Here is a 13221-nt window from a genome sequence, read left to right on the forward strand (position 1 = left end):
CAACTTTCAGTTATTGTCAAATATCTACCTATACACAGCCATTAAAATATTTGAATAGCAACATTCATTATGTTGATTTTAAACTATCATTAAACTATCTATCTATTAAACTAGCCCTCTATCAACAACTTTTAAACTATAAACGGTCTACTTTTAAACTATCAACTTTTATTAAGCTATGCAACCACCGTATCTATCCTAGCATCACCGTAGTAACTATCTCTGTATGATCTATTTTAACTATACATGATATTTTACATCACAACTTTTGCATTTTCATGCACTGGTAATTCCTTGGAATTGCATTTCTAGTTGAATATTGTTGTTGAATCAAATAGTGGTCCATTGAATTTGACTAATCTGGCTAACCGGGCTAAACCTACTAGTATGGTGCAGCACTATGCTGATGCACAACAGCTGATGTACAGCAAACTCTCTGGGTAAAACATCACAGAATTGATATTCTGTGTGTGCCAACAGAGTTCGATATGAATTAGATATTTCACAGTTTGGGCGACGGATCATACAGTACCAAACCAAGGTAATGGAACCTAGGGTTACTACTGTCTGAACAGAAACATTCAAGATGAATGCACGTATAGTTACACCCTTAGTGGTTTGTCATTGGCACCCGTTAACGTGGTAGATACACACCCAAGTCATTTAGCAAGACATGCATCATGCAATGGGTACAGAGGTGAGATCTTGGAGGAAAAGGAACACCAGAGGTGCGTTCAAATGCACAAACAGCTTTCTGTTTGCCTTGTGTTCTCTGCGAATGTTTGCAAACTTGTAAACAGTTTGAGGAGATACATTTATGTGGACATACCGGGAGCCGTGGATGAAGAGTTACCGCTGAAATGGAACACAAAATTGTTCAAATTGAACTGTTCAGAGAAAACATGAACGTTGTAAATGTGTGGGCTCGATGAGAAAATAGTTTGTTCCACAAAGTCCAGCCTTTTTGTCTATATTTGTATGTGGGCGAACATGAATGCGTGTTCACATGTCTGCTAGCCGTGTCATGGGGGAGCCCTGCTGGGCGGGCCCACGCTCCTGGTGCCTCCCTGTGTCCCAGGGCCACGTGTGTGTGATGTGGCCCCGGCGCTCGCGCTCACGGTGCTCCTGGCACTCCGGGGGCCTGATTAAAAGGGGCCTTGATGAGGCCGCAGGCATCGCCCCCGCCACAGCCTCTGCCCAGGGGACTGGGTGTGGGCGTGTGGCTAACATGTCGAGCATCAGTCATGCTCTTTCAGTCGCTGTTTATGTCAACCCCCCCATTCCCCTCTTTCTGTTTCTCTCTGAATATGTGTGTGTGTGTGTATAATTTTGAGGGGTTTTTTTGTGCTGTCTGCTGCACTATCTGTTAGAAGAGGGTCAGTTTGTTGACAGGGTGCCAAGGAACAAACGGCCCTGCTGTTTTTGTAACTATACACAGGTGCTCGTGTTACTCCCATCACTCAAGCCTTAACATTCTGACTTTCCCTCCATTGCTTTCCTCTCAATCCCAAGTGGTGTTGTTGACACAGACTCACACACAGAGACACACACACTCCTAACCTGAGGACATGTCCCTGTAGGTGTTTGCACCTCTGGAGAGGGCTGCTCCATAGGGCGGAAGAGTTTGCACATAATTGGCTGGCTCTCCTGTGAAATAACACCAGTCATTAAGTAAGAAGAGTCAAACACACATACACACACTTTATGAAGGACAAGTGCGCCTTGCCAACCATTTCTGTGTGTGTGCCGATGTGTGTATGTGTGCCTGCATATGAATGTGCATGTCTATAGTCTAATATGCTTGCATATTTTTCTCTGCTTTCTCTTACTTTGCTCTGTCTCTCTCTCTCTCTGGGTGTGGGTATGCAGGGCATGAGTTAATGTTTGCCCGTTTTTATGTGTTTCTGTGTGTTTGAGTACTCTGGGATCGGATCAGGTGATTTAGAGGGGCAGATAGTTGAGTATTAGTGGCCTGCAGCCAATAACGACACTTTGTGTGTGTGTGTGTGTGTGTGTGTGTGTGTGTGTGTGTGTGTGTGTGTGTGTGTGTGTGTGTGTGTGTGCATGCACATGAGGGGGTATGATATAGCATGTCCTACGTGTTTATTACTCTTTCATTCCCCTATGTGTGTGATGGTGGACTCTGTCTCTTCCTTGTCCTAGTTGATGTCTTGGCTAATGGCGACTGTGCATAAAGCAGATTGATTAACTAATGAACCCTGCCCTCCCATAAGGTTGTTAATTGGTCCACTGTGTAATGAACACTTTCCAGATGAGAGAGAGAGAGGTGAAGGCGGGCATAGTTTGTCAGCAGGAGGTTTTGATTCAATTAGGCAATAGCCACATAACCAAAACACGCAGTGCCACCCTCTCACACCTGCAGAGAAAAGTAACTTTTTGAACACTCATATCTCACTGTATGCTTTCTCTGGGTCTGACCATCATTATCTAAGTGAAATGGAACTGCTTGTGAAATGGAACTGGTTTGTCATGCTGTGGTTCTGTATCACCATATTACCACATTTCATACAGAGAACGTGGCCAAAGAGGAGTTATTTGTGCATTTAGATTTGCATGTGTGTGTGGTGTGTTCATGCGAATGTTTGTGTGCTTACGTATGTTTGTGAGTGTACGTACGTGTTTGTGCATGTGTGTACTTGTTTATGCCTACGCGTGCGTTTGTGAGTGTGCATATGTCTGTGGAATCTGTGGATGTACAGAACAGAACAGTCTGTTGCCGCTTTCATCTCGCTCTCAGGGGCTCAGACTGGTTGAATCAGCCAATTTGCTTCAATTATATTGAGTACATGAATCCTTAATGATGTCCAACCAGCACGCCAACTGATTGCAATTAGTTCATTAGTTTCAAAGATCTGGTCTGTCTGCTTCCATGGAGGAGCCCCCCGCAAATGTGTTCGCTGTTCCTGGGGATGTCTGATTTTCTCTCCATCTCTCTTTCTCTCAATTTTCAATTCAGTGTGCTATATTGGCATGACTGACTGTTCAGTGTATTGCCAAAGGAAAGAATAGATAAATAAAAGTCCACTATTTCTCTCTCGCTGTGTCTCTCTTACTCTCCCTCCTCTTCTTTCACCTTTACTTCATCTTGGGAATAAATGAGGTATAAGAAATTATTTAAACTTGAGCTTCCCACCTCATCTCTCCCTCTTACCTGTTTTTATCTCGGTTTTCTCTACATCTCTTTTCATGGTCTTTTCTTGTTTTTTTTCCTGTTCTGTGTTTCTGTGCTCTCTACAAGACCTTGAAGTTAATATTCCTGTTGTGGAGACACGTAAGTCAACAGACTGCTCCCTACTTGTGAAGTGAACACCTGTATGTGTTTGTGTGTGTGTTTATTGGTGTTTGTATGTTGTTAACACCTTTGTGTATATGTTTGTATACAAGTTTAGGCTTTCTCCTCATGATACCTGAACTCTTTTATAGCATACTTCCCTGTAACCTTAAACAGTAGGTCTCAGTTTTTCCCCGTAACAGTAGTTTGCAATATAAACAATCAAGGTGTCCTCATTAGAGACAAATTGGTATAACAGAATAAAGTGAGTGTGTGACTGTAGCCAGTATGCTTTAATGCCTTTTAAATCCTGTTCTCTTCTCCCTGACTTGTGTCTATTGGCAGACCTATCTAGCGTCTACTTTAACTATGCTCCTTCTGTTTGGGATGGGAGTCAATCACATTCCCATATTACTTTTTTACCCTCATAATAACCTTTTCAGTTGAGCTGCTGCTTGTAACCCAGTCAAGCAGCACAACACACACACACCTCATTCCCACACAGCGCTTCTACGAGACATAAATGTGTAAAAGAAGACAGTGTTCTGTGTCTGTCTTTTTTCACAAACTTGTGTTTGTTTTTGTGACTAGTCAATCAATGTCTTTGTTTGTACAGAGGGATATTTGCAATGCAGTGAGTGTGTGGAAGTTACAGTGACTGAAAATGTGTGTGTGTGTGAGAGAGAGAGAAGAAAGAGGGAGGGTGGGTGGAAATGCATCCAAATACTGTGTGTGTGTGTGTGTGTGTGTGTGTGTGTGTGTGTGTGTGTGTGTGTGTGTGTGTTAGAATGACAACTCAGACCCTCCTCATTTTGCTCACTTCTCAGAGAACTGCAGCCCTAATCTCATTCTACACAGCCGTCTCGCCCAAGCTCAATCCTCTTACAGCCAGACCGTAACCACACACAGACTTTCTGACTGACACACACACGTGCGCACATACACACACACATACGCACACACACACACACACAGAGGCATGGACAAAGACACTCATAGACCCATAGTCCACACATAGCACATGCTGGCACTGACTGGTCATGTGGGCCTGCTTCACAGCCCCATATATGCATAGTTTCCCATACCCACATCTGCGTGCACCAATTCACTTTCTACAAAAACACACACACACACACACACACACACACACACACTTTTGTTGCACAGCTAGACACACAACTCCTATGCACACATTCTCCAAGCTTATGGCATCACCTTACTTCTGCACATAATCCCACCATCCATGCCACCAGGTCAACAAGTTGAATAGGCCCTTAGGGTCCTAATTACTACATCTCCCAGAAGCCCCCTGCTGAATAATTCAGCATGTTATTGAGGGTGTTTATGGTATTTAAATGCTGATTGACATCTGAGGGGGGAAAAACATTGTTGTTTACTCCAAGGCCACCAACTTGAGTGTGTGTTTATGTGTGTGTGTGTGTGTGTGTGTGCGCATGTGCGCGTATGCACACACCAGAGAGTGAGTTTGTATTCCCACTGTGTCTGAGTCATTGTTTTTAATTGCACTACTTGGATGTGCTGATTGTTCTCCTTATCCAGTCTGTTCATTTATTTGTACACCTGTCACACTAAGGATGTTACTTACCTTGTTCTTAATAATATGAGCTCACTCACTTACAGTTAATCATCTGCCTTCATGTGTGTGTGTGTGTGTGTGTTTGTGTCTTTGTGTAAGCTAGAGATGAGCAGATATATCAGATATATAAACTTTGTGTATACAGGTAAAAAAAATGAGGAAGGTATGGAGCAGAAGAAACCTTCTATCAAGAAGAGAATCAAGGAGCTGAAGGTGCTGGATCCAAAGATTGCCCAGAACCTCTGTAAGTTCAGAATCAAAACACTCGACCTCAGCCTAATACCGCCTTCATGCCACATCGGATATTCGGAAATTCGGACCTCCGACAGAGGAAAAATAACTTGAGCACAAAGTCGGGTCGGAATTTTTGCTCGGGGACACGTGCGGAAGTCTTGTGCCTCGAGGTACCCGACTTGACGTCACTATCATATTCCCCAAACACAGCGGCCTCCCTTGCAACAACACAAGAGACTAACCTCACTCTCTTTACAAATAGGCAAGGTCATTTATCACTAAATTAATACTGCTGATGGAAACACTCACCCAAGACATTTTCCTTCTTGCTCAACTATAGTAAGCAGTTCTAATAACATATTAATGCATTTCCTGTATTTATTTTCCAAGCTGATCTCATGTACACTCTTTTTTGGTAGGTCGGCATTTTTAAAGTCGGGTCCTCCGAGTTTACGACCGGCATGAAGGCAGTATTACACATACATATTGTAGACAACCCTTACAACAAGCAGTTTAGTTTAATCTGTAATGTACAGAGTTGAATGTTATTCAATTTTGAAAAGGTCGAGACTAACATCATTTTCATCAAAGCAGTGTTCTAGCCTGTGCCTTCTATTTCCCATCCCATCTCTCTCTCTCTCTCTCTCTCTCTCTCTCTCACACACACTTCCTCCCTCGCACACTCCCACTCTGCCTTCCTCTCTCTTTCTCCTCTGTCTCTTTGTTGTCATCCTTTGTGAGAGATCAGCCGAGGCCTGCAGGTGCACAAAGTGCCAGCTGTCACTCTGTCATGTTCATATCCCCAGTGTCCATGTAAACCTGTTGTTTAGGCAATAATGAAAGACAGAGTTGATCTGACACTGGACAGGCACACACACACATACACACACACACATACATACACATACACATACACACACATCACATCACTCACTCTCTCACGCTCAAACACACACACACACACATTACACAGCTTCCACAATGACATGTTTTGCCCCCGCCCCCCCAGCTATCTTCCTGGGCTCTTTCCGCATGCCTTATGAAGAGATCAGAAGAATAATCCTGGAGGTCGATGAGGAGCAGCTCTCTGAACCCATGATCCAGGTGCAGTGACTTTCAACCTTTACATGCCCATCTCAGGCCTGCAGTATGTTCTATTTTTAAGCATGGATAGTCTAGAGCTTCTTCCAGTGTTATTAAAAGCAACAAAGTCATAAGCATGGCAGTAATTGAAAACCCAGTTAAATTGTCACTATCACATTTTTGTGGAGAAGTTCTTGAGGTTTTTGTGGAGGCTGCATGCATGTTGAAGACGTGCCTCTGAATGTTACAATGGTGAACGGCCCTCGGCCCCTATTATCCCAGTCTCTCAGTTTCTCTGTCGGTGTCGCGTCTTCTCACCCCACTCCTGCTCCCTCTCATTACGGGCCAAGAGACTGACCCGTCGCTGCAGCCTGAGCAGCATCTCATTACACTCCCCCTCCTGACACTGGAACCTTCTAGAAACTTAAACTTCAGGTTTTTTTTTTTTTTTTCTGTCTTTTTTCTCTCTGTCTTTCTCTCTCTGCTGCCGCTCCCCACTCCAATTAGAGAGGTTCTGCTCCTAACAAACATGGTTATGCTCCTGACATATTTTCAGGCAGATGCGTAAATATTCACACACACACACACACACACACACACACACACACACACACACACACACACACACACACACAGAGCACAGCACAGCACAGCTTTAATGAAGACATATGCTTGTTGTGTGTGGGTTTCTCACACCCAGTTGTCTGTAGATCGGCCCCCAAATGAGGCGCCTAGATTGGCCTGCGTTGGCACATAGAGCACCGTGGACAGCTCCTCATGTACATCTCTGCAGCATGCCTCCTACAGTTTCCAACTCCATGCCACAGGGCAGGGCTCCTTCCAGGCCTATAGGGAAGCCTTGTTTGGCTAAGTAGTTCCCGCACCAGTTCAGGCAGTTTTCTTTTACATCAAGTGTAGGAAGTAGAGAAACCACCCAGCAGCAAGAGGAGAGGAGAGTTGAGAAACTACCACACTCTTTTCTTTTTCTGACAGACACACACACACACATCCACCCAAAGTAGCTAGGTTTATTTCATCTAAGCATACCAACTTGGAAATGGATGTTGGCAGAAATAGCTTTTAGATGTGTGGGCACGCTAAAGCACATATAGCATTTAAGCATGTGTGCAAATCCAAGCATGGCTGTGCGCATAGAAACGAAGATAAAAATTGAACACCCGTCTGAACTAAAAGCATGAAAAGGTACGAGCGGCTGTGGAAATGGGGAACAGATGGAAGAGGCGGACTACAGAAGAGATGGGGAGAGGATGAGAGGATGGGTGCTGTCGAGAGAGTGAAATATTAGTCTAGCGGTGCATCTGCTACAGTGCTGTACATTTTAGTGGCTTCTTTTCCTGTGCTAATGCTGCCATGCCAGTAATGCGGGGTTGAGTTTGAGTTTTAGAATCTAGCAGCCTCCAAAGATGATAAAGCCCAGCAGTGGCTTAATATACTGTAGCGGTCATAGGGCTGTGTCTAACAGTACAGTAGGACAGTGTGTACCTTTGTTAGTCAGATTTGTCCAGGACTCTCAAGATGTCTCTCTCTCTCTCTCTCTCACTGTCTGTATATGTATTAATGTATGAATCTTTGTGTGTGTGTGTTAGAACCTGGTGAAGCATCTTCCAGAGCAGGAGCAGCTGAATGCCCTGGCCCAGTACAAGAGCGACTACGACAGCCTGTCTGAACCTGAGCAGTTCGGAGTCGTGGTGAGTGACACAAAATACACACACGCACGGCACGCGCACACACACCAGGGCTCCTGACTATCTTTTTGCATTGGTTGCACTGATGCACCTAACTTGCAATTGTCTTGCAATGTTAATTTACAGTGGGCAGTGCTTCGACTTGGCCAGCTTCACTCGCGGTCCGCACGTGGGATCACGCGGTATCAAGCGGCTCTAATTTGTATTTTTCCAGTGAGACGCTGCAACAACCCAAACAACCGGTAGATGGCTCAAGTGAGCAGGGTGTCTCGTAAAAAGAAATGGAGCCTGGAAAACCCTACACAGACTTCACTACAGACTTTAGCAGACTGGTTTAGAAATAATTTAATAGCCAGAAATATGCCTGCCCTGCACTAAAAAAGAAATATTTGGTTAACTGCGAGTGAATCCCGTTTGCAGCCGTAGAAGAAACGCAGGACAAATTAAACATTCTGATTTTCTCCGAGTGCAACGATGATAGACAGACATCATTTGGACAAAATATAGAGCATATTAACCTCCTTTGCTCAGCCAAATGCCTTCCTGTTACGTCCTGTTATCACGGAGTTACAGGCGATAAACAATTTTTGATGGTCACAAGTTTAATTCATTAGCATTTTTTTTATTATTATTAAAGAGTTATTTTCATTTAAAGGTTTGACTTCGTGCTTATTCAGTAGAGCATTTAGTGCTCTCCCCAATCCCAGACGTTCACATTGCATGTTTGTTTGTAATGGATGCAACCGCGAGATAGGCTATGCGTTTGATGGCAATGAGTTGTTAACAGACATGAACCAAGACATATAGCCCAGCAGCAATCTAGGGACTGTTCGTTATTTATTGAAGGGGCCACCGGAGGAATTTTGAGTGCTTCAGTCAAAAGTTGCATGACCCTCTCTTGCCTGCTAGAAATTGTTCAATGACCCTCCGACAGAATTGTTAAAAAAGACATGACCCTCCCCTGCCAATTGCTGTCTTCCGCCCGCGCCACAGCCACACACTGTGATAACGTTCTTAAATCAATCTTTCCTGTGAGCTTGCATGCTACCAGTCCTTCCTTTTCAAATGTGTTGTGCCTGTTTGCACAATTTCACAAATAATCATATGTGATTAATAATATGACAAATAATCCCTGTGCACGGGGACCGAAACAATGCATGCCAACTTTTTCCGTGTTTATCACGTAGGCCTATTTTAACTTTCCCCCGCTGTCTTGCCGTTTTAATGTTTTCCCGTAGAATATCCCATATTTTAATACTCTCATAACAGCCCTTCCATCGGGCCTACCATAACTTACCAACTCTGTACTGTAGACCCTATCTGGCTATTTATATTTTCTGTGAAATAAGCAAATGTATTTGTTCAACTTTATGAAGCAGAATTAACGCATAGGCTACTTGGAACATAATACATTTGACAAAGGACAGATGTATGTTGCTAGTGACAAAATATTAACTTTCAGTGTTTTACGATGTCTTTGTCATGGGGAAGTGTTTTTCCCCCATGCATTTATTCTAGGTTACTGTCAGTGACTGCCGTGAGAGAAGCGGGTTCTGTTTCGTTCATGTCAGTGACTGACGCGAGAGAAGCGGGGTCTGTGTTGTGTTGCGTTGCGTTCATTTATTTTCATTGGGCATGCCGTGCCGTGCCGTCCACAGCTCTTCAGTTCTGACAAAGCCAAAATTACTCCTTTTGAAACAATGAGTGCAGGAAGCGCGTTTGTATTGTTATATTGCTTGACGGGGGGGGGGATCCCAAGCAGCTTTCAGCCATAAGGATACTTTGAGAACATTTCAATTCACCCGACACTAATATTCAAAATATTGAAAACTATTTCGGCATAGCCTATAAAGCAGTTTAATTAAATGGAATGTTAGTTGTAAACAAACGAGCTACTTGGTGAGGCTTGGCCTCACAGATGCGCTCGTGCCTTAGATGGCAGGAAAAATCTTCACGATAGGCCTATTAACTAACCACCCGATTCACGTTGGCTGGGAGGAAGGGGGGGCATCAGACATTTGTGCCCAGTTAATCCCTGCCCCCAACAAATCACACCTTCCTACCTCTGACAGCTTAAAAGAAGTCAAGAGGACTCCTTACTCACAGACCTATTCACAAACCTGCAGCATTCTGCCGTGTTTTGAAATCATGCAGCTACAGGAGCTTCCAATCGTGAGGAAGCAATTTTGCATTGTAGGCATAACTAACATGCAATAACGCCACCAACAACAACCAAAACTAGGCTAATCATTGTCAACATGTAAATTAAATGTAACATTATTGTGAATCAAATTAAAATGTTCTATTTTGCAAACGTAGGCATTGTAACAGAATAATTTAATAATGTTACAAAGATGCTACATCAATCCGTATGTTTCATTAGGCTACTAGGCTATATGTTTTGCCTTGATTCATTTAGGCTAGGCCTTTTTATTCAGCCTAACTGGCGAATTTAGGAGCAACTCCTAAAAATAATGGGCATGCCACTCCTAACTTTAGGACTCCTAATTTTTTCCACAAAAAGTAATTCTGATGATCATTGTTATTTAAGAACATGCAGTGTGCGTAGGGTACCAAAATCATCTTGCTCGTAAAAAAGCATCATAACGCACATTCTGGCGGGTCTGTTATTTACTGTAGGCTGCGCAAACCACAGGCCTTTAGCCTATTTTGGGCAAGCCTGCATTCATTCATTCATTCATTCATTCATTCATTCATTCATTCATTCAACCTTTATTTATTCTCGGAGGGTCATTGAGGGAAGCCCTCATTTTCAATGAAGCCGAGATTACAGACGCGAAGCAAAGCGCTCCACAAACAAGACAACATTCGAGGCCTTATGTTGAAGAATTGTATATAAAGCCTGCGCTAACAGTAATCCTCCTGCCCCTGATAGGCCTACCACAGCTGTGGATAGTGTGGAATGTTCAATTAATAACACAATCCAATGTGTGTCTCAATTGTCTCCCGCTGACCACCTCACACATTTCTCTAGATTTTGCAACGAACTTACATGACACAATGCCATAAAATATGCCAGTTTTAGGACACAGAATAATGTTTGTAATGATACCAGGTAGGCCTACGTTTAACAGTAACAAGTGTAATGAGCTATTCATTGTCGAAGGTGAAATTCTTACTTTGGAAAACAAACATTTGCCGATATCATTGCCGATCATCAGAATATTGCAACAGATTCTGTGTGTTCTGGACTGCAGGTAACTTGTTAAACCAGTGGTTCTCAAACTTTTATTTCATTCCCCACTTTGATCAAGGGGCATGACTGATGATAGTGGAGATAACGTGTTATCCCGAGGCTTTTGCAAGTCAGCATCTTCGATGGTAGTCTATTAAAAATATACGTTTTCGATGTCCCAAACGGAGAGCCATACTTTATTGTTTTTAACGATCTCTATGCTACTCACAAAAATGTAGGCATGGAGACATGATGAAGTAGGCTATCCAACTGTCCTGTGTTAAATTATTGTGATTACGAGCCAGTGGTTTTCAAACATTATGCGTGACTCGGACATCTAACTAAAGGCAACAGGCTCATATCGTCCTAGCATTCGCAAAATGAGGACCAGTGTTTTGTCAAATTTTTATGATAGTATGAAGTGCTTTTTGTATAGGCTACTATCTTAATCTTGGAATATGGGGAGGGAAGTGGCGCGTCTGCAGTCAGCCAAATATGAATGTAATTCTGCGGCATAAGCAGATGTATTTGTTTATTGTACAGAAAAATAAAAATGACATGTCAAGCAGTCAATTGACTACATTGCAGTCAGGAAGTAGGGCAAATTAAGACACTGTTTTGATTTGTGTAGTTGCGTTACCCCCAACACTGACAATAACATAGACAGCCAGTTAAGATATTTTTTCGTTTTGTGGAGCGGCACCGGTAGGCTATCAAAAGCAGATTTCAATTTTTGCTACCACCGTGTAGTCAAGCCTTAAGCCATACCCAAGTAGCCTTAATCGAGGTAATGTTTAATTACGATTTATTTTGTTATTGAATTCGTAGGCTGGGATTCCTCTCGGTAACAATTACCACTGACAGAGCGATGTACAGTGGCAGAGCGACGCACAGTGGCTGAAAGTGGTACTAAAGCTTCACGCAGCTTCACGCCGCGTAATGCGCGACTGAAGTGGCCATTTGAAAGCGATGCCCACTGTATATTTCTACGGGATGGTTACCTAGAAACTCTCTCAAGATGTAAAAGTTTGCCAATAGGTTATGTTGCTTATTTCGGAAATGTAATTAAACCCAACAGTAGGCCTAAATGAACTAAATTCCATAGCCTAGGTAGGTTAGCAACACAAACTTGAGAGGTGCAAGTCAACAAATCAACTTAACATCAGCCTACTATTATTTGTTGTCCGGCCACAGCATCATTTAAAGCTGCAGTTGGCAACTCTGACAGATTGAGGGGACATTTTAAACGTTTGCAACTCTCATGCCCCTCCCCCACTACCACCGAGCACCCCCTCATCGAGTTTGTGCTCGTCAGATTGACAGTCAGATCCCACATAGCCCTGCTCTGATTGGACCAGAAGAACCGGAAGCTGTGGATTTTTACAAAACAAATAACAGGCTCTAGGTGGAGGTAGAAGTGCGTTTTTTTTCTAAAACCAGCTTATTTATGTTGTTCTCGGAGCATAGTGTTGGTTTCAGTGAACAAACAAATCTTGCCAACTGCAGCTTTAAACTAGCAGCCAGGTCTCGCTACTTATCATATGGCAGCTGCAGGTTAAAAGGTATTGTGACGTTTCTAATTTCAGAGTATTGCGATACTTTTGTAGTATTGGTGCACCTACACTAGTTAAACGTGAACAAAAGCTTAGTTTGTGAAGAAACAGCAGATGCGAGGAAAGTCTAAGCGCTCACCCTTATGACGTTAGGTGCACCAGTGTAACCCAGGACAAATTTTTGTCGCACCCTTAAAAAGTTTGAATTGGTCGCACTCTAGAGCCCTGCACACACACATTCACACACACCTTATACCACATACAAATACCTATGTACTGATGTCCGCTCTTTATGAGGTGTGTTGTAAGAAAGTTGTTGTATGTGAAAGTCAACAGCATACATAAGAGTCATTACAATACTGCGTGTTTGTGAAAGTGTGTGACAGTGTGATGAGCAAGCAAATGAGCAATTGAGCAAAACAAATAACAGGCTCTAGGTGGAGGTAGAAGTGCGTTTTTTTTTCTAAAACCAGCTTATTTTTGTTGTTCTCGGAGCATAGTGTTGGTTTCAGTGAACAAACAAATCTTGCCAACTGCAGCTTTAAACTAGCAGCCATGTC

At 43.1% G+C, this 13221-nt stretch overlaps 1 protein-coding gene across 2 annotated transcripts in view; it reads left to right on the forward strand.

Moving 5' to 3' along the window:
* The window catches only part of LOC121698440 (protein diaphanous homolog 3-like), a 295588-nt gene that overhangs the window by 162501 nt on the left and 119866 nt on the right, over positions 1-13221 (forward strand). For both annotated transcript variants that reach the window (XM_042080537.1, XM_042080536.1), the window contains 3 exons: positions 5035-5133; positions 6133-6227; positions 7814-7915. In XM_042080537.1, the coding sequence (XP_041936471.1) occupies positions 5035-5133; positions 6133-6227; positions 7814-7915 (296 nt within the window). The remainder of the gene's footprint in view (positions 1-5034; positions 5134-6132; positions 6228-7813; positions 7916-13221) is intronic.

The sequence above is a fragment of the Alosa sapidissima genome, chromosome 23 (genome assembly GCF_018492685.1).
Source record: "Alosa sapidissima isolate fAloSap1 chromosome 23, fAloSap1.pri, whole genome shotgun sequence".
Taxonomy (NCBI): Eukaryota; Metazoa; Chordata; class Actinopteri; order Clupeiformes; family Clupeidae; genus Alosa; species Alosa sapidissima.